This window comes from Phoca vitulina, unplaced genomic scaffold (assembly GCF_004348235.1).
Source record: "Phoca vitulina isolate PV1807 unplaced genomic scaffold, GSC_HSeal_1.0 scaffold17, whole genome shotgun sequence".
NCBI classification, from domain to species: Eukaryota; Metazoa; Chordata; class Mammalia; order Carnivora; family Phocidae; genus Phoca; species Phoca vitulina.
This window is the reverse complement of record NW_022589720.1, coordinates 28,792,470-28,814,934: the sequence shown is the minus strand read 5'-3', so window position 1 is coordinate 28,814,934 and position 22,465 is coordinate 28,792,470. Positions and strand designations below refer to the sequence as shown.

General features: G+C 38.1%; 1 protein-coding gene across 5 annotated transcripts in view; it reads left to right on the top strand.

Annotated features, from left to right (window-relative positions):
• The window catches only part of CPLANE1 (ciliogenesis and planar polarity effector 1), a 138,124-nt gene that overhangs the window by 102,555 nt on the left and 13,104 nt on the right, over positions 1-22,465 (top strand). For all 5 annotated transcript variants that reach the window (XM_032415152.1, XM_032415151.1, XM_032415155.1 and 2 more), the window contains 5 exons: positions 475-728; positions 4,403-4,487; positions 9,743-9,907; positions 13,570-13,600; positions 14,316-14,447. In XM_032415152.1, the coding sequence (XP_032271043.1) occupies positions 475-728; positions 4,403-4,487; positions 9,743-9,907; positions 13,570-13,600; positions 14,316-14,447 (667 nt within the window). The remainder of the gene's footprint in view (positions 1-474; positions 729-4,402; positions 4,488-9,742; positions 9,908-13,569; positions 13,601-14,315; positions 14,448-22,465) is intronic.

Here is a 22,465-nt window from a genome sequence, read left to right as displayed (position 1 = left end):
TCTTGATTTCGGCTCAGGTCATGATCTCAGGGTCATGATATCAAGCCCTGCACTGGGCTCTGTCCTCAGTGGGGAGTCTGGTTGAGAGTCTCTCCCTCTGCCCCTCTCCCCACGCTCTCTCTCTCTCCCAAAATAAATAAGCAAATCTTTAAGATAAATAAAAAGTAAAAAATATTAAGTAAAGTTGCTTTTTGATGAAGTATGTTTTTGTAGCAGAGGGTAAAAGTAACATTCAAACTGCCTTCTATATGGAGTTATGTGGTAATAGTAATACTGTTATGTATTCTTATCTCACCACAGACAGCTCTCCGAAGTTGAGAAGCTGAAGTGTTATTTCTGGGTGTATTGAAACAGATTTAGAAGGGAATGTTATGTTGACTTAAAATGAGGTCTTCAAAAGAATTAGATCATCAGCATCTACTTCTCCCTTAATTCTAATCAATTCTGATATTGATTACCTTTATTAATATTTAGATATGCTGAAGCCAGATTTTCGATTCAAAGAACAGAGCTCAAAGTCAGCTGCTGCAGAGGATGATCCGCTGTGGGAGCAACTGCAGGGTGTGTCTGCCGCTCGTCCTGCGCAGAGCTCTGCAGCTCGCCGGCTCGAGCATCTCACCTCGAAGCTTCAGGAAATTGATGCACAGATGTTAGCAATACAGAACATTGCTGAAAACATAGAGCAGGATTGCCCCAGATACAAAATGCTAGATCGACATTGTGATAAGGTAGACTGTCTTTATTTTAGCTGTTTGTTACTGAGTTATATGATTTGTAATGTGATGTAATTTTAGACGTTTGATTTTTCAAAATAATGGGAATTTTTTTTTTTTAAGCTAGGGTTTCTCAACCTCAGCATTATTGATATTTGGGCCAGATAATTCTTTGTTGTGGAAGACTGTCATGTGTGTTGTAGGATGTTTGGTAGCATCCCTGATCTTCACCTGCTAGCTTTGCTGTAATAGTAAAAAAATGTCTTCAGACATGGCTAAATGTTCTCTGGGGGACAAAATCGCCCCCAGTTGACAACCACTGCCTTAAACTTCTAAGATGTGAACCAATGCTTCCTACCAGGAAAAGAAATATATCGAATTACAAAACAAGAATGTGGTTTTAAATGAACCCTGCTCATAATGGAGTATCATTTTCTGCAGCAGGATTTTTTTAACTTTATAAAGATACTGTTGTCTTTATATTTGGAATTCTCAGTTTCTTTTAAATATTTTATACAACAGGAATGTGGTCCTTAGAACATTTTCTGTATCTTTAAAAAATACCCATAAGAAAGAGATTATTTATGTGTATTGGCATATCATGGTAGTTAGACAAATAGGAAGTCTCAAACATGAATTAATTATTTTGCACAAACCTGTTTTTTTTAGGAAGTAAAATTTACATAAAATAAAGATTAAGGAACAAAATAGTAAAAATATTTTGAATGTGTTAAAGCCTTGTATTGGGAAATGCAAATTGGTCTGCAGGATAAAAATTTCATCATTGACTTACCTAACAAATACTCTAGGTTGCTAGCAGGTTGACATTTTAAAAGATGTTTATTAGGTTTATAGTATTTCTTTAATTCAAACATTTAGCACATATTAAGTTAAGATTAAACTTATGTGAAATTACACAGAAAAAACATGAGGTAGGACTACTATTAAGTAATAATATTATGATGTTTATTTGGTTGTTTTCCTTTTTGTTTTTTTAACCCACACTTAGATCTAGCACTTCACAATGAGTGTTAAGTGTTAGAGTCATCTTTGGAACTACTTATTCTAAGGAATCACTTTCCATAATGGCCTTATGTTTTAGTATATTAAGCATATCTACAGCCAAATATGTTATGTACACTTGAATCTCGTCTTGATCCTGGCTTGCTCCAGAGTCCAAGAGAATCGTTTCTTCATCAATAAACATTTATTAATCTTCTTCTACCTGCTGGGCCCTGTGCTAAGTTCTGGGAATAGAAAGATAAATAAGGCATACATAGTCACTACTCTCAAGCAGCTTAGAATCTAACAAAAGAAGATAGATGTATACACCAGTAAGTACATATGAACAGGGTGTGGTGAGAACACCACAGGTACACATGACTTGTTGTGGCTGGACAGGTAAGTAAGTGAAGCTGTGGCATCAGAGATGGCTTTGTAGAGGTAACTCTGGAGTTGGTAATGAATCGATATTCACGAGTTAGATAATGAAGGGCTGATGAAACACCGTGAGGTGGAGGTTGATGGTACTGGGCTTTAAGACATCTGGCAGGAGAGGAATGTAGGTGTGTGGATAAGGAATGATGGGAAGTATCGTTTGCCATGTCAAGTGGTTAGGATTTTGTCCTATACTATAAATAGGCAGGAGGGAACCACTGAAGAATTTTAAGCAGTGAAATGATGTGATCAGACACTCTGGCAGCAGTGTGGAGGGCAGATTGGAGAGAATAGGCTGAGAACAAGGAGATCAGGTGGGTCACAGTGGTTCTAAACTTGCTGCTCATTAGAGTCATCTTGGGAACTTGTTAGAAATGCACACTTGTGGGCTCATACCCCTGAGATTCTGATTTTAAGTAATTCTGGGGTGGAACCCAGGAATTTGTGTAATTAATAAGCTTCATGAATGATTCTTAGGCAGCTAGCTCTATACTGAGCTTACTGATTGATGTTTGGGACTCACTGAGTACCAAGCCAAGAAGTAATGATAACCTGAACTTAAGCATTGGGGATGGAGAAGGATGTAGCAGGACTCAGAGGGTATTGGGCTATGGGAAGGTAAAGAAGAATAGATTCACAGTAGTATCCAGATTTCGAGCCTGGGTGAATGGGGGAGTCATTTTCCACAGTAGGGAAGAAGAAGTCTGTGTGTTTTGGGGGAAGAGAGGCACAGTGATTTCAGTCAGGAACATCGTAAATTTGAAGTGTTGTGAGATTAGTAGGCAGTTGGATATATGCTTCTGGGGCTTAGGAGCTAGATTTGGGTTGATGGTACAGATTTTAGAGTCCTTAAGAGGAAGTTAAAATCATAACAGGGCACTCACCCAGAGAGAATACACTGAATGAGGAGAAAAAGAGGGTAAAGGACAGAATTCTGTGGGTGCATGAACTTTTAAAGATGATTCAACAACAAAGCATGAGAAGGAGCATTCTAAGGTAGTTAAGAGATTCAGGAGAAAGCAAACCAAAGGAAGAGTCTCAAGAAGGAATTTCCACAGATCTGGATCTATTAGTTAAAAGGACAGCTGTGCATGTCATGATCTTTTTCAAAAATATACATGCCAGCCCTACTGAATCTGGGGTGGTAGGCTGGGGACAGAGGAGGGGGCAGTGGCTTGGCAGGGGGGAGGGTGTAGATCACACACATGTATTTTGAAAAAGTTCCTAAAAATTCTGTTACGGCGCCCCTCTCTGGAGGACAGGGACCGTGTCTTTTGCTTGGTAACATGGCAGGCATTCAATACATGTTTATTTAATGGTTGTCTTTGCTCTCTCAGTTTTGGATTCTGACAGTAATAAAATCACATCTTTATAATAAAGACTTATCACCAGAACAGTTGTTAATAATGATGGTGCAAGCTTGGAAGACAATTTCAAAGGAAGTTTCCCAAAGGAAGGTGGATCAAACTCCATAAGTATTTAGTTTGCTAAGGTGACTACTTCGAAGGAACTAACACTAATTTAAATGAGAGATTTTGGGATATTGTTTTAAAATGTTCTCATCCTATTATAATGCACACATAGATACACAGATTGTGACTTGTTTATTTTAATTAAGAGAACAGACTTCAAGCCTGGAAGAGACAGAGGGATACTTGTGGACAAGCACTGACTACGGGCTTTGAAGACCTCGGTTCAAATCCATGTCTTGCCACTAAGAAAGTCACTGAATTTCTCTGGGCCCTGTTCTCACATTTTTAAAATGAAAGGTTTTGTCTAAATGGTAGCTAATGTTCCTCCCCAATCTAAAATTATCTGATGTTGTTTTCCTTATGATGTCTAAAAAGGTTAAATCATTTAGACTACAAATAAGTAAAAATTTCCTTCTCTTCACCCATCCCCACATTTAGCTCTTATTAGATTTAATCCCATTTCTTTCACTTGTTACCCTAATATTTAAAAGGTACATAAGATTATTTAACAATATTGTGAAATTATCAAGCTATAAAATTTTTTTTTTTTTTTTTTAAGATTTTATTTGACAGAGAGACAGCGAGAGCAGAAACACAAGCAGGGGGAGAAGGAGAGGGAGAAGCGGCATCCCAGCTAGCAGGGAGCCCGATGTGGGGCTCAATCCCAGGACCCTGGGATCATGACCTGAGCTGAAGGCAGACGCTTAACGACTGAGCCACCCAGGCACCCCTCAAACTATAAAATTCTTAAGTTATTTTGTTGTGTGTATTTTTCTACAGGTTGAACCTGAAGATCACATTGAATTGTCTTCTGGTCCTGAATCTGAAAAACCATTGGCTTCAAAAGCCATTGGCATTTCCGAAGGTGTGTGTGTGTGTAGTGGGGAGTTGGTGGGGGGGCTGAAGCCTTGCTTTGAAAGAATAAGCATTGCCCTTTGGGAGCTAGAGAACTAGGAATAGTTTTCATTTGTGAGCCCAAGCCCGCAGTCCCCTAATTTAGATTAGGATTATTCTTGTGATAATGTGACTGGCCCCCACCCCGGCCATTGTTTTCCTGAGGAGCCAATGCTATAGCCTCCTAGAGTGGGGAGCTTCAGCCACACACTTGCTGAGGGCTGCACAGAGCTTGGTGCTGAGGTTGCTGTTTGTCCCTGGTCAGCTGCAGAACTGGGATTTGAGGTTCTGGTTATATGGCCAGGCGGTGGTGAAATAGTGTATGTTTGAATTTCTTATTGAAAGAATGAAATTAGGGTAGTTACTTAAAATTTCTACTGTATCCATAGTTGTTTATCCCTACATTCTCTTTCATTCAGTCTTGTCAGCAATTTAATGTGGTTTTCTTTTCTTTTTCTTTTTTAAACAGGCTTTGGTTTGATTCTGTTGTTTAATTTTCTTTTTCATAAATTTCTACCCCTTAGCTTTACTATTTCTTCGGTTTTTGAGGGCTTAACCTGTTGGCTTTTTCCTAACTTCATTCTTTCTTTTTTTCTAACATATGTATTTGAAGCTGAATATGTCCCTGCAAGGACCCAGACAAGAGCGCTGATATGCATCATGTTTTGGTGTTGTTTTGATCTAGTTTGTAATTTGTATTAAGATGTCTTCTTTAGCTCATAAAAGGGATATTTAGCTTCCCAGTATTATGGGGTTTGGGCTATATTTTTATTCATCTATTCATTGCATTATGATTAGATAAGTATATGATAATAGCAATTCTTAGATATTTGTTAAAATTTCCTTTGTGGCCTGAGATGTATAGTCAGTTTTGGTAAATGTTTACTTGAAAAGAATATGCATTTACTGTTGGATTATGTAGGATGTGTGTGTGTGCATGTGTGTGTGTGTATACATATACATAAGGTGTGTGTGTGTATGTTTAGTCAGGCTTTTAAATTGTATATTTATACATATATATATATGTTTAATCAAACTTTTAAATTGTCCAGATTTTCTATATTCTTTCTGATTTTTTAGTTTGCTTGCTCAGAAGCGTGCATTAAAAATTGCCCACAGTGATAGTGGAATTTCTCCTTGTGATTCTGTTAAATGTTGCATTATATAGTTGAAGCTATGTTATAAAATGATTATGTTCATTATTGTTATATTTTTGGTTGAATTTTGCCCCTTTTCTCATTAATGACCCTCTTTATCCCCAATAATGTTTTTAGACTTAACTTTATCTACTATTAATATTTCCCTGCTATATCTTTTTTGATACATTTAATTTTTTTTTTGATACATTTAATTTTTAAAAAATTTATCATGGAAAATTTCAATAGAAGACAGAATAGTATAATTAACCTTCATGTACCCTATATCCAGCTTTAACAGTTATCAACTCATGGTCAATCCTCTTTTATATATACACCCACTTACTCCTCCCACCTTTTCCTGGATGATTTTGAAGCAAATCCCAGATAGCATATTATCTACCTATAAATATTTTGTAAATATGTCTAAAAGATAAGGTTTCTTTTTTTAAACACAGGCATAATGATATTATTGCTCCTTTTAAAAAAATTAATATTGTCATATATCTAATCAGTGTTTCAGTGTTGTCAGCTATCTCATTTTTAAAAATAGCTTATTTTTTTATTCTAGTTGGAATCCAAGTGAAGTCTATACATGGCAGTCGTTTGATGGCTTATAAGTCTCTTTTAACTTCTTGGTGCCTTCTCTCTCTTTTTCCCCTTGCAATTGATTTGTTGAAGAAACATAGATGTTTGTCCTGAAGTGTTTTTCAGAGTCTGGATTTTGCTAATTGATTCTCTATGGGTCATTTAACATGTTTCTCTCGTATTTTCCGTAAGTTAGATATTCCTTTATTTTCAAGTTGAGTGATTATGTTGTAGTTGTGTCCAGCATATAACTAGATTTCATTTTTAAAAGTAGTTAATTTATGTGTCTTAATCATCAAATATAATTATGTATATTGTGATTACTGATATATTTGTGCTTATTTCTTTTTTTTTTTTTTTTAAAGATTTTGTTTGTTTATTTATTTATTTGACAGAGAGAAACAGCATGAGAGGGGATAGGGTCAGAGGGAGAAGCAGGCTCCCCGCTGAGCCGGGAGCCCGATGTGGGACTCGATCCCAGGACTCCGGGATCATGACCTGAGCCGAAGGCAGTCGCTTAACCAACTGAGCCACCCAGGCGCCCCTATTTGTGCTTATTTCTATAATCTTATTTTGTGCTTCCTATTTACTATGTATTTTTTTCTTTTTGAGCTGCTTTCTTTCCTTCTGTTGGATTGGGTTTTCTGTATTCTCTCTTTTCCTCTCTGTTGGTTCAGAAATTACACATTCTGGGACACCTGGCTGGCTCAGTTGGTGGAGTGTGCGACTCTTCGTCTCAACGTCCTGAGTTCGAGCCCCACCTTGGGTGTGGAGAGTACAAAAATTACACATTCTGTTTTTAATCTCTTAGTGATTATTCTTGAATGTTCAATATTCATAGTTGAATTAAAATTTAAGGCAAATATATTTACCTCCTAAACAATATAAAGACTTTAGAGCTTTTAACATTGATCTGCTCCCTCCCTCCCTCCCTCCCATCTTCCCTGATACTGTTTTCTAGTATTTTAGATCTACTTTGTTTTTAATTTAGTCTCCCATGTCTTTTCAGTCAACACTTACTTGAACTTATCAGCATGTTTTCCAGTTTCTTTGCCTTCAGTTGCTTCTTTTTAAAAAACTTGTAACTCAAATAATGTAAATATGTAAACCATGAATGTATAAAACCAAAACTCAAGTTTCAGGAAATAATACTTACCCTTATTGCCTGAGATGCACTCTGGCAAAACTTTCTATTCTCTGCTATTGTTGCTCACAATTTCTTTTTGCATCTGCTTTCTTGAGGATTGCTTCCTTTCCTTCCTTTATTAGTTCTTCCATCTAGAGCATGTGAGTGGTAAATTCTCCTAGTCTTTGAAAACATCTTTAATTTTATTACAATTCATGAGTGATAGCTTACAGATGGGGGCAGAATTCTAAGTTGATCCTCATTTTCCCTCAACATTTTAAGGATAATATTCCATTATTTACTGACATCTCTAATTGCTGAGTTTATACTACTTATGTGCTGTCTGTCCAGTTACTGTTCTTTTATCTCTGAATTCTTTTAACATTTTCTCTTTATTTTTAGTTTATCTTATATTTTTGATACAAGTGTGTCTCGGTGTATATACTGTTATTTTTATGTATTTATTTTTTAAGAGCTTTTTTTTTTTTTACTTGGTGGGGAGGGGCACAGGAAAGGGAGACAGAGAATCCAGATGCAGGTCTCCATCTCACAGCCCTGAGATCACGGCCTGAGCCGAAATCAAGAGTCGGACACTCAACTGACTGAGCCACGCAGGTTCCTCAGTGTGTATATTTTTAAAAGTTATTCTAAATGAGAGTTGGAATGATTATTTAATTTTCAGTTTTAATGTTGGTTATTTTTCATCCATTTTCTTTTAGAATATTGCTTCCTCCCCATTCTTTCTGTTCTGTTTTCTAAAACACCTATTAGAGCTATGTTGGGGGTGCCTGGGTGGCTCAGTCGTTAAGCGCCTACCTTCAGCTCAGGTCATGATTCCAGGGTCCTGGGATCGAGTCCCTCATCGGGCTCCTTGCTCAGCAGGGAGCCTGCTTCTCCCTCTCCCATTCCCCCTGCTTGTGTTCCCTCTCTTACTGTGTCTCTCTCTGTCAAAGAAATAAATAAAATCTTAAAAAAAAAAAAAAAAGAGCTATGTTGGACCTTCTCACTTTATTCCCTGTCTCTTAAGTGTTAATTGCCACCTTTTTATCTCTCAGTGATGTACTTAGGGTGATGTCCTCAGATCTGCCTTTTAGTTTACTAATTTTCTCTTCTGCTATATCTTTGCTATAGGATTTAATTTTTTTACTATATTCTTAATGTCTAAGTTTTATTTCTTTTTCAAATCTATTTGCTGGATGTACTGTCCTGTTCTTTTATTATGGTTTCTATGTCTTCTTTTATCTATTTAATGATTTTAGTAATATTTTATGCCCTTTCAGATTGTTTTACTTCATGTGTGTATATTTTCAATTGTCAGATCTGCATGCTCTCTTTTATGGTGGTTTCTTTGTGCAATTTGTAATTTTTTTTATCATGAACTTATCTTCAGGGGAGTTCTGCTGGGTTGTATATGTTTGCCTTTGATGTGGTTTTGTATTTGCTTCTTGGGATCTACTGAAGTAGAAAAATTTGGGGGACAAGTTTTTATATACATTTCTTGGCTTGTAGTTGCTGTAGTACATAGATAGTATAAATTCAGATCCCATACCTGTTTGTGGCATGACAGAGGTTTTGTTTTGTTTTTTTAATTATGTTAATCACCATACATTACATCATTAGTTTTTGATGTAGTGTTCCATGATTCATTGTTTGCGTATAACACCCAGTGCTCCATTCAGTACGTGCCCTCTTTAATACCCACCACTGGGCTAACCCACCCCCCCACCCCCACCCAGAACCCTCAGTTTGTTTCTCAGAGTCCATAGTCTCTCATGGTTCGTGACAGAGGTTTTGATTTCTCAGAGTTGACTCGTTTTTCTCCCATCTGCTATTCAGGCAGATAGAAAACTTCTTTGCTGCTTCTCCAGGGTTTTTATCCTTATTTTATGGACAAAGCTATCCTTCAGTGCTCTGGGTCATATGAAGGTAGCTTAGTTCTCTCTGCTGCAGATGGCAGAAACCACATCTCCTTTCTGTATGGACTCTCCCAGCATCATTGCCTATATATTGCCCAGCTTTGATTCCTTTTTCTTTCTGGCACTGGGGGATTTCTTTATTTATAGGGCTTGGTTGCATATTAATCTATTTTTTTAATTTAGCATTTCTTCTGTGTTTCTATAACAGAGTATGAACCTGTCTACTTTAGCTCAGTCTGCCATGTTTTCTGAAACTGATAATAAATTTAATAGTTTTTTTACTATGAGGGAGATTAAATTTTAAATATCATATTAAATTATTTCATTATACAGTAGAAAGTTATCAAAATAATATGTGTAAACTTCTGATATATCTGTTGCCATGTGAAAGTGTTAACTAAGTGTTAATATCTTTTTTTCCCCATGTGTTTTTTTCCTCTACTATTTTACTTTGGATTAGTATGTTTCCTGACTCATATGAATAAGGAGGCTCAAAGGGACAAAGAGGAGACTTCAGAAGCTGAATTTTCAGTAACAGAAACTCATTCTAGTCAAAAAACCTGTGTGTTTCCTTCTGCTGATTCGGCTCTCAGCCTCTTCAGTGACCAGAATACAACTTCTCCTGGTATTGTTCTTCACTTTTTTTTTTTTTTTTTTAAAGATTTTATTTATTTATTTGACAGAGAGAGCGAAAGAGCACAAGCGGGGGGAGCAGCAGAGGGAGAGGAAGAAGCAGGCCCCCTTCCGAGCAGGGAGCCTGATGCAGGACTCGATCCCGGAACTCTGGGATCATGACCTGAGCCGAAGGCAGAGGCTTAACCATCTGAGCCACCCAGGCGCCCTGTTCTTCACTTTTTTCATTTATACTCTTTTTTTTTTTTTTTAATTAATTAATTTATTTATTTATTTATTTGACAGAGAGAGACACAGCGAGAGAGGGAACACAAGCAGGGGGAGTGGGAGAGGGAGAAGCAGGCTTCCCGCCGAGCAGGGAGCTGGATGCGGGGCTCGATCCCAGGACTCTGGGATCATGACCTGAGCCGAAGGCAGCTGCTTAGCCAACTGAGCCACCCAGGCGCCCCTTCATTTATACTCTTGTTTTCCAGTATACTGTTACTAAAGAGTATTTTATTGGGAACACAGTTGTGAAGGATTTGTGAAGCCATTTTGCAATATTTATACATTTCAGGGGAGGGAAGTTAAAGATTGTGCCATTTACTTGAACTTGATTGTCATCTTCCTAAGATCTATTGCAAGCATGTATCATTATCTCCAATAAGATATATGATTAGATATCTCCAAGTTATTTTGCTAACTTATTAATGTTAGATATATAGCAACTGGACTTACTATACTATCTGATTTTTATAAAACTTGAGAAATTCAGACTCAGCCAATATTGAGAACCTGGAGTTTTAATTATGAAAACAAAACAACAGCTGTAGTTTCTGGAGACTGCCGCGTCCCAGATAAGGCTGCTCTATGTGCACTGAGCCTGGTGTGAGCCTAACCTGTGAAGTGGATGCCATTATTAGCCCCATTGTAGAGTTGAGAATATTGAGACTTAGACTAGTGCCACTTTTCATTCTATTTCATTTGGAGTTGGCAATTAAAAATGCTCTTCTCTAGTCCTAACGAACACATTTTGTCATATGAATAATAGGTCATACTAAATACAACACTGGGACTACTGACAGTGGCTTTGAAATATTTTTTTTCTCTCAGCTATTGATGGTCAAAAATGATGAATTTACTAAGTGTTTGTAGTAAGTTTTATTATTATTAAAGTAGCATAAGCAGTAAAAAATGCTATTTTTAAATGGCATAGTGGTTATTAAAAGAAAAGCTATTAAGAAGCTGCCTTTAAGTCTTACAATTTTTTTCTCTAAGTTCTTCCTAGATTCCATTTGTATTTTGGTCATCATCCTATGGGGTTGATCATTTCCACTTTACAGAGTTATGAAGATTGAGTGTTGTATGTAAAGCACCTAGCTGAGAACCTGTTTGATTCCTGTAGTCCTCAGTCATTTGTAGCTTTTGTCTTGACTCTTACGGGGGAGGGTTGACAGACGAGGTTAAAGAGGTGGTAGAGGGTGTCTGAGAAGTGTACACTCCATTTTATATCAGGGCATCATTGGAGAATTCTGAGCAGAGAAGTGGAATGAGGAGGTTTTGAAGACTAGAATGGAGGCATAGATCGTTTAGTGAGCTGTTACCTTCATCTGACTTTGGAATAATAAGGGCCTGGGCAGTGTTGTGGGAAAGCAGGAGACATTCTGAAGGCAGCTCATGTTACCCACTGACTAAGCGGATAAAAGAGGAGGAGAAGGAGAAACTGAATAGCGATTTTGTGTTGTCAGACTGTAGGAGCGAGGATATCCTAGCTCTGATGTCAGACTCTAGAGTACCCTAAGACCAAATGTAACATAAGGTGATGTTGGGTATATAAATGGCCATATTTAGGACCCAGTTTTTGACAGCAAGTGGAACTTGATAGGTTTATGCTTGAAAAACAGATGTAAGAGCCTTTTACCTAATTATATAGTCAAGACTTGGTGCATCTGTTCTCAGCAAGAAATATGGAAAAAGGGAAAAAACCAAAGAGCAGCTTGTGAAACGATACCGTTGAGAGAGCACGAGAGGCCTCCCCAGGAGGGAGATGGACAAGCAGACTCCGGTAAAGGGGCTTCAGGGTAAAGTGAGTGGCTCACAGTTGCACAAGCTACCAGAATGTCAAGAATAAAGACTGAATTTGTTAAGGACCTCAGGGACTTTCAGGTAATATCCAGAGTAGAAGGCTGTTTGGGGACAGAGACAGGCTCAAGAATCTGTACGTATAGACTACTTAACAGTTCTGATGGTAAAAGGAAGTAGAAGAGTAAGAGAAATGAAGTCAAAGATCATTTCAGGATGGAGATAGAGACGAACTCTTTAATGTTTAAAGGAAGAAGAAAACAAAGGAGTAGGAAAAGTGAGATTGAAAGTATACATTCAAAATTGTAATAGCTTCTTAAATTAGGATGCAAGAGAAGAAAAGAAAAATGTGAATAAATGTCATAACACATATAAAGATGGATAATTAAAATGTTTTTCTCTAGCATTCAATGTCTAATGTAAATTAAAAAGGAAACCAAATTACTATTTTTTAGAGTGCAGGATTTAGATGCCTAATGGGTGTTTCCTTTTCCAAAGTTGGCATCTTAGAAAGATGGATAGTCATTCCCTTACTTCTAGTGCTCAAAAAAAGCTCAGATTTCCTCTTTTGAAATTGACTTCCATTTCTTAGCACATTCTTGTGAATGTTCTTAACAGTGGCAAATAATTTATTCACTGAGGATGGATTTAATTTTGGCTAACAGCCACAAGATTTCCAGAGGCATTTCTGATAAGTGGAGTAGATAATAAGGCTGAGTGTCACAGTTTGGAATTAAAAAAAAAAAAAAAAAAAGGAATTGTGATTTTCAAGGAATAAAGTTGATCTATTGTGTTCAGTAAATTGGAAGGCAGTCCCCAAAGGAAGAGTTCCAAAAATGGTTTGAAAATGAAGTAAGGATCAAATCTTCCTGTGTAACTACTGTTAAAGGTATTTATTTGGATATAATACTTTTCTGCCGTTTGATAAAAGGAATCAGAAAGAAATTTTATTTCACAGCAGGCAGACCTTTTATATCTGTTTACTCTATAACCTACATCATTACCATTTTTTTTCTTTTAGTAATTGAGGATTTTCTTAATAGTTAAATCTAAGGGGTGCCTGGCTGGCTCAATTGGTAGAGCATGCGACTCTTGATCTCATGGTTGTGGGTTCGAGCTCCATGTTGGGTGTGGAGATTACTTAAAAATAAAAAAAAATCTTTAAAAAAATAGTTAAATTTAATTAATTGCTATTAAAACCTCACAAATAGCATATTTAAGAGGAGGATAAATAGGTTACACATATATATCTTTAAACCTATTTGGAGGTTTAAAAATATTTTAATTTTACTTTTATTTATCTATTTTTTAAAGATTTTATTTATTTATTTATCAGAGAGAGATAGAGAGCACAAGCAGGGAGGAGAGGGAGAAACAGGCTCCCCGTGAGCAGGGAGCCCGATGCAGGGCTTGATCCCAGGACCCCGGGATCATGACCTGAGCCGAAGGCAGACGCTTAACGACTGAGCCACCCAGGCATCCCTAAAAATATTTTAATTTCTGGTTATATAATTTCCAAATCAGGTTAATAGATGGAAATAGAAAAAATTATTGACCCCCAATTTTTAGTAATAATGTTTCTCTTCTTTTAAGGTGCGAATAACAGTGATGAGTTATTTGAGAGGTAAATATCTTTTAAGAATTAATTCACAGGTTTACTTAAGGTTGGGTATAAACTGTGTGCTTTGGAGATTTTGTTGTTCATGTGCATGTGAGCTTCTATACTACATATTTTTTCATGGACTAAAAGAATATAATTCTCATCGGGAATGGAGTATTTTAAGAAGCTGAGGATTGCTTTATTATATCCTTTATATACCTATGTTTTAGTATAGGTAATTAGAATGCAGTAGACTGTGTTTGCTATACCTTTCACTGCATGTGTATTCAGCAGGCAGGACAGGTAGAGGTTATCTCCTGAGCCTTATGTTTGCTTTTTTTTTTTTGACACAGAGACAGCGAGAGAGGGAACACAAGCAGGGGGAGTGGGAGTGGGAGAAGCAGGCTTCCCGCGGAGCAGGGAGCCCGATGCGGGACTCGATCCCAGGACCCTGGGATCATGACCTGAGACAAAGGCAGACACTTAACGACTGAGCCACCCAGGCGCCCCTTATGTTCGCTTTTTTAAGAGCACATAAGAAGTCATCAATTACTGATGATTAGACTTGAGCTGAGGATTACTGGAAAGTAGAAGGAACATTAGATCTGTGTTTATTATTTTTGTGTTCATTTATGCTCTTAGAGGACATAACTTTTAAACTTTACATATTAATTTTTGCTTAATGTAATTAAATTGTAGATACTGACTTATATTTCTCAAATTGCATTTGAAAATGAAGCGTTTCAGTAGATCCACTCCAGATGACTGGATTAACTGATATTGCAGACATTATTGAGGACCTTCTAACAAAAGATGGTGTTTCCAGTGAGGAGCTCGGTTTAACAGAACAACAAGCTAAGAATATCTCCAGGTAATCTTTGAATAATTCATTTTTAACCCATTTAAAATGTTTACGGTTCAAGAATATTCAAAATTGGCCATATTTTAATGTGATTTTTATGAAACAAACACAAAACTTAGGTTTTTTTCTATCTGGGGAGTTTTCCCAAGGTCTCATTACTTTATTTTTGTTGTCATTATTATATCTTTATTTATTTATTTTGAGATTTTTTTTTTAATTTCAGTATAGTTAACATACAGTGTTATATATATATATATATATATTTTTTTTTTTTTTTTAAGATTTTATTTATTTGACACAGAGAGAGCACAAGCGTGGGGGGGAGTGGCAGGCAGAGGGAGAGGGAGAAGCAGGCTCCCCACTGAGCAGGGAGCCTGATGTGAAACTCGATCCCAGGACCCTGGGATCATGACCCGAGCTGAAGGCAGATGCTCAACCATCTGAGCCACCCAGGCGCCCAACATACAGTCTTATATTAGTTTCAGAAATACAATATAGTGATCCAGCAGTTCCATACTTTACTCAGTGCTCATCAAGACAAGTGCACTTCTAATCCTCTTTACCTATTTTACCCATCCCCCATCCACCTCCCCTCTGGTAACCATCTGTTTGTTCTCTATAGTTAAGAGTCTGTTTTTTGGTTTTTCTCTTTTCTTTTTCGTTGTTTGTTTTGTTTCTTAAATTCCACATATGAGTGAAATCATACGGTATTTATTTATCTTTCTAAAGCTGACTTACTTCGCTTAGCATTATACTCTGCTCCCTAGTTCCATCCATGTTGTTGCAAATGGCAAGATTTCATTCATTTTTATGACTGAGTAGTATTCCATGGTGTATATATACCACTTCTTTATCCATTCATCTATCAATGAACACCTAGGCTGCTTCCATAATTTGGCTATTGTAAATAATACTGCAATATACATTGGGGTTGCATATTTCCCTTGGAATTAGTCTTTTTGTATTCTTTGGGAAAATACTTAGTAGTGGAATTACTGGATCATAAGGTAGTTTTATTTTTAACTTTTTGAGGAACGTCCATACTGCTTTCCAGAGTGGCTGCACCAGTCTGCATTCCCACCAAGAATGCACAAGGATTCCTTTTTCTCCACATCCTCACCAACACTTGTTGATTCTTGTGTTTTTTATTTTAGCGATTCTGACAGGTGTGAGATGATATCTCATTGTGATTTTGATTTGCAGTTTTCTGATGATGAGTTTGTTGAGCATCTTTTCATGTGTCTGTTGGCCATTTAGATGTCTTCTTTGGAGAAATGTCTGTTCATGTCTTCTGCCCATTTTTTTAATTGGATTATTTGGTGTGGAGTTGTGTAAGTTCTTTATCTATTTTGGATACTAACCCTTTATTGGATATGCCATTTGCAAATAGTTCTCCCATTCAGTAGGTTGTCTTTTAGTTTTGTTGATTGTTTGCTTTGCTGTGCAGAAGCTTTGTATTTTGATGTAGTCCCAATAGTTTATTTTTGCTTTTATAACCCTTGCCTCAGAAGACATGTAGAAAAATGTTGCACAACCAATGTCAGAGATAGTACTGCCTGTGCTCTCTTCTAGAATTTTTATGGTTTCAGGTCTCATATTTGGGTCCTTAATCCATTTTTAATTTATTTTTCTGTTTGGTGTAAGTGGTCCAGTTTCATTGTTTTGCATGTTGCTGTCCAGTTTTCCCAACACCATTTGTTGGAAACGATCTTTTCCCATTGCATATTCTTTCCTGATTTGCCAGTGATTAATTGACCACATAATAGTGTGTTTATTTCTAGGCTCTCTGTTCTGTCCCATTGAGCTACATGGCTGTTTTTGTGCCAGGACCATACTGTTTTGATTACTACAGCATTGTGGTATATCTTGAAATCTGGTATTGTGATACCTCCGGCTTTGTACTTTTTCACGATTGCTTTGGCTACATGGAGTCTTTTGTGGTTCCATACACATGGTGGGGTTATTTGTGAAAAATACTGTTGGTATTTTGATAAGGATTGCATTGAATCCTAAAAAAAAAAAAAGATTGCTTTGGGTAGTATTGACATTTTTTTTTTCCTTTTTTTTCTTTTTCTTTTTTAATTTTTTTTATTTTTTTAAAAGATTTTATTTATTTATTTGAGAGAGAGAGAATGAGAGAGAACACATGAGAGGGGATAGGGTCAGGGGGCAAAGCAGACTCCCTGCAGAGCAGGGACCCCGGTGCGGGACTCGATCCAGGGACTCCAGGATCATGACCTGAGCCGAAGGCAGTCACTTAACCAACTGAGCCACCCAGGTGCCCCTTTTTTCTTTTTTTTAAAGATTTTATTTATTTATTTGACAGAGAGAGACATAGCAAGAGAGGGAACACAAGCAGGGGGAATGGGAGAGGGAGAAGCAGGCTTCCCGTGGAGCAGGGAGCCCAATGCGGGGCTTGATCCCAGGACCCTGGGATCATGACCTGAGCCGAAGGCAGACGCTTAACGACTGAGCCACCCAGGCGCCCCAGTATTGACATTTTAACAATAATTGTTCTCCCAATCCATGAACATGGAATATCTTTCCATTTGTTTGTGTCATCTTCAATTTCTTTCATCATTGTTTTATATTTTCAGAATACAGGTCTTTCACTTCCTTGGTGAGGTTTTTCCCTAGGTATTTTATTATTTTTGATGTAATTGTAAATGGGATTGTTTTCTTAATTTCTTTTTCTGCCACTTCATTATTAGTGTATAGAAATGTAATGAATTTCTGCATATTGATTTTGTGTTCTGCACCTTACTGAATTCAATTATCAGTTCTAGTTTTTTGGTGGAGTCTTTAGGGTTTCCTCCATATAGTATCTTGTCATCTGCAAATAATGAAAGTTTTCTTTCTTTCTTACCAATTTGGATGCCTTTTTTTCCCTTTTTCTTGTCTGATTGTGTAGGTAGGACTTCCAGAACTATGTTGAATGCAAGTGGTGAGAGTGGACATCCTTGTCTTGTTCTGATATTAGGGGAAAGGCTCTCAAGTTTTTTATGATTGAGTATGACATTAGCTGTGGGTTTTTCATACATGGCCTTTATTATGTTGAGGTATGTTCCCTCTAAACCTACTTCATTGAGGGTTTTTGTCATGTATGGATGTTGTACTTTGTCAAATGCTTTTTCTGCATCCATTGAAATGATTACATATTTTTTATCTTTTCTCTTTTGATGTGATGTATCACATTGATTGATTTGGAGATTTTTTAAAAAATATTTTATTTGACAGAGAGAGAGACAGTGAGAGAGGGAACACAAGCAGGGGGAGTGGGAGAGGGAGAAGCAGGCTTCCTGCTGAGCAGGGAGCCCAATGCGGGGCTCAATCCCAAGACACCGGGATTGTGACCTGAGCCGAAGGCAGACGCTTAACAACTGAGCCACCCAGGCACCCCTTGATTTGCAAATATTGAACCACCCTTGAGTCCTTGGAATAAATCCCACTTAATTGTAGTGAATGATTTTTTTAATGTATTGTTAATTTGGTTTGCTAATATTTTGTTGAGGATTTTTACATCTGTGTTCATCAGAGATATTGGCCTATAGTTCTCTCTCTTTTTTAAGGATTTATTTATTATTTTAGAGAGAGAGTGTGGGGGGAGGGGCAGAGGGAGAGGGAGAGAGAATCTCAAGCAGACTCCCTGCTGAGCATGGAGCCCAATGCAGGTCTCATTCTCACAACCCCCGAGATCATGACCTGAGCCGAAATCAAGAGTTGGATGCTTAACCAACTGAGCCACCCAGGTGCCGCAGTAGTTCTCTCTCTCTCTTTTTGTAGTGTCTTTATCTGGTTTTGGTATTGAGGTAATGCTGGCCTCATAGAATTAATTTGGAAGCTTTCCTTCCTTTTCTGTTTTTTGGAATAGTTTGGGAAGGAAAGATATTAACTCTTCTGTACATGTTTGGTAGAATTCATCTGTGAAGCTGTCTGGTCCTGGATTTGTTTGTTGGAAGTTTTTTGATTATGGATTCAATTTCATTGCTGGTAATCAGTCTGTTCAAATATTCTATTTCTTCCTGCTTCAGTTTTGGGAGGTTATATGTTTCTAGGAAGAATTCTTGTAGCTTGTCCAATTATATTCAAAGTAATTATTGATAGGTATGTACTTATTGCCATTTTGTTACTTGTTTTATGGTTGTGTTTGTGCTGCTTCTCTGTTCCTTTCTTCTCTTGCTCTGTTCTCTCATGGTTTGCTGGCTTTCTTTAGTGATATACTTGGATTCCTTTCTCTATTTTTTGCATATCTATTATCGGTTGTGATTTGTAGTTACCATTTGGTTTGTATATAACATCTTATGCATATAGCAGTCTATATTAAGTTGAAGTGTGCTTAAGTTTGAACCCATTCTTTACTCTTCTCCCCACCTCCCGTGTTTTAGGTGTACGGTGTCCTACTTTACATCCTTTTATTTTGTGAGTTCCTTGACTGATTTTTATACATATACTTATTTTTGCACTTCCTACTTTTCTTACTCCTAGTTACGATTTTTCCTTTCCACCTCGAAGAGTCCCCTTTGACATTTCTTACAGGGCTGGTTTAGTGGTCATGAATTCTTTTAACTTTTGTTTGTCTGGGATACTCTTTTATCTCCTATTCTGAATGATAGCCTTGCTGGGTAGAGTATTCTTAGCTGCAGGTTTTTTCCTTTCAGCACTTTGAATATATCATTCCACTCCCTTCTGACCTGCCCAGTTTCTGCTGAAAAATCAGCTGATTGCCTTATGAGGTTTCCCTTGTATGTAACTGTTTTCTTTTCTCTTGCTGCTTTTTAAAATTCTCTCTTTATCACTACTTTTTGCCATTTTAATTACTGTGTGTCTTGGTGTGGACCTCCTTGGGTTGATTTTATTGGGGGATTTCTGTGCCTACTGGATCTGAATTTCTGTTTCCCTCTCCAGATTTGGGAAATTTTCAGATATTATTTTCTTGAAGTAAATTTTCTGCTCCCTTTTCTCTCTCTTCTCCTTCTGAGATCCCTATAATGCAAATGTTATTACACTTGATGGTGTTGCTGAGGCCCTAAGACTATTTTTATTTTGTATTATTATTTTCTCTCACCTGTTCAGCTTGATTGCTTTCCATTACTCTGTCCTCCAGGTTGTTGATCCATTTTTCTATTTCCTCTAGTCTACTATTCATTCCATCTAGTGTACTTTTAATTTAATTTATTGCGTTATTCATCTCTGATTGGTTCTTTTTTATGTTTTCCATCTCTTTGTTCAGGGTCTCACTGATGTCCTTTACTCTTTTTTCAGTGAGCATCGTTATAACCATTATTTTAAGTTCTCTCTCAGTCATATTACTATGTCCATTTCACATGGGTTTCTTTCTGTGATTCTGCCCTGTTCTTTCATTTGGGACATATTCCTCTGTGTCTTCACAAACCTCCCTCCCCTATGCCCCAGGCATTTTTCAAACTGCTTCTTCTCTGCTGTATCCTGCAGGGCTGTCTCTTGTGCTCTCCCTTTAAGGGCAGGGACTCAGTTTCCTCTCTCCCTCCAGGCTCTCCCAGAGCTGAGCCTGCTGATGTTTAAAGTTCCAGGTTTTAAGTCCTGCTGATCATAAGAATTTGCAAAATTCAACCCCTGTGGTTTTCTAAGCCAAATGTTATGGGGATTCATTTTTCCTGTGTGAGCTCCTCAGTGTGAGGGTCTGTTTCTCTCCCCTCTCCATGCCCACAGCATCCCTCCCTCCAGTGGACAGTCCTGTGGTTCCATTTAGCCCCTGTGTTTCCACCCTTCCTGCCCTCTTTGATATGGCATCTTCTCTACATTTAGCTGTGGAGAGTTTGTTCTTCCAGTCTTTGATCATTTTCTGGGTTATTTACACTGATATCAGTGTTACCTAATCATATCCATGGGATGAGATGAGCTTAGGGTTCTCCTACTCTACTGTCTTCCCTGGAAGCTCTCATCACTTTAAGTACAACATAAATTTAATCCTTTCTTTGTAGAAGTAATTAAAGATTTTTTAAAAAGATTTTATTTATCCATTCATTTTTAGAGAAAGAGTGTGTGTGTGTGTGTGTACCTGCATGCAAGTGGGGGGAGGGGTAAAGGGGGAGGGAGGGGGACAAGCAGACTCTGCACTGAGTGTGGAGCCTGATATGGGGCTCAGTCCCACAACCCTGAGATCATGACCTGAGCCAGAATCAAGAGTCAGGTGCTTAACTGACTGAGCCACCCAGGCACCCCAATTAAAGACTTCATCCATAGTACTTTGCCCTAAATACTAATCCTTAGAATACGTATTAAGTAGTCTTTTCCTGGAATATTAGGTTAAAATGTTTTTCCTTGCAACGTGTCCTGATCCAAGAACTGGTTCCTGATAGAATAAAGTCTGGCTCTCCTACTAATGCTTCCATGGGATATATATATACCTATTGGCTTGTTTATATAAGAGTCAGTCTTGGGGCGCCTGGGTGGCTCAGTCGTTAAGCGTCTGCCTTCAGCTCAGGTCATGATCTCAGGGTCCTGGGATGGAGCCCCGCATCGGGCTCCCTGCTTGGCGGAGAGCCTGCCTCTCCCTCTCCCACTCCCCCTGCTTGTATTCCCTCTCTCGCTGTCTCTCTCTGTGTGTCAAATAAATAAAATTTTTAAAAAAAAAAGAGTCTTATGAATGTTATGAATATTTCATCAATAATGTATTAAGTATCAAGATTTAGAATAAAAATATGGTTTGTGGGGCGCCTGGGTGGCTCAGATGGTTAAGCATCTGCCTTCGGCTCAGGTCATGGTCCCGGGGTCCTGGGATCGAGCCCCACATCGGGCTCCCTGCTCGGCAGGGAGTCTGCTTCTCCCTCTCCCTCTCGCCCTGCTTGTGTTCCCTCTCTCACTGTGTATCTCTCTGTCAAATAAGTAAATAAAATCTTAAAAAAAAAAAAAAAAATGGTTTGTACTCTTGAATGGAGATAGAACTATAGGAAGAGTGTGACATAAGACCAAACTGTATCAGGGTGCTATGGGAGCTTGCGGGGAGAGTCAGTCCAAGGCAGCAGCTTCACTAGTTATGGTGTTTGAGCTGTATTTCAAAGGACCGATAGAAAGTCATGTTGCTTATAAATAGTACAAAGGGTATTCAAGGCAGCAAGAATATAAAATGCAAAGGAGTGATGATTAGATATGGGCTGGGAGTTAGATAGGACTGGAGTTTATGCCTTTGAAGGAGAGAGAGGGTCTGGCTGGGTGTGCTGGCTGTAGATTGGGGACCAAAGGCACTCATTCCTTATCTGCAAGAGTAAGGGGGTCAGCAAAGGGCTTTGAACTAGAAATGGGAGCCAACTGGAGGTCTTATTTCAGTAATCTAAAGATGAAGGGGCTCAGAATGGAGAGTGTAGGGAATAATCATGAGTAAACCTGGAGGCTGTCAGGAGGAAGTGAGAATGATTTCTATTTGGATGACTAAGTTGATGGTGATTTCTTTGGCAAAATAGAGAATGTAGTTTCAGATATGTTATAAGTGCCAGGAGAATATTCCGTTAGTAATATTCATTGGCACATTAGTTTTAGGTCATCCCAGAAGCAAATGCCAAAATGAGATTTAGGTGAGCATGAGATTTATTTGGAGAAACACCTGTGAGGGAGAAAGGGGCAGGAGCCTGAGGAAGTGGGGACAGCTGTCAGACTGCAGTCCCAGTGTGGATCTGATCCTGTGTTAGGGGTCCCCAGGATCACCTGAGGGTCACGGATTGACTGGGAGGACTTAGAGAACTTACAGAGTCATACTCATGACTTAATTTATTACAACAAGAGAATTCAAAGCAAAACCAGCAAGGGGAAGAGAGTGCATGCGGTGAATTCTGAGGGAAACCAGGCACAGGTTCCTAAGAATCTTCTCCCAATGCGGGCCCAACAGGACACAATTCCTCCAGCACACGTGAGATTATGTTCACCACGGAGGCTCATTTAGGGACTCAGTGCCCAGAGTTTTTCTTGGGTGCTGGTTGAGTAGGCAGCCTCTTCCTGGCACATACCAAATCCAGATTTCCAGAAGGAAAAGCAGGTTTTCAGTATAAACCACA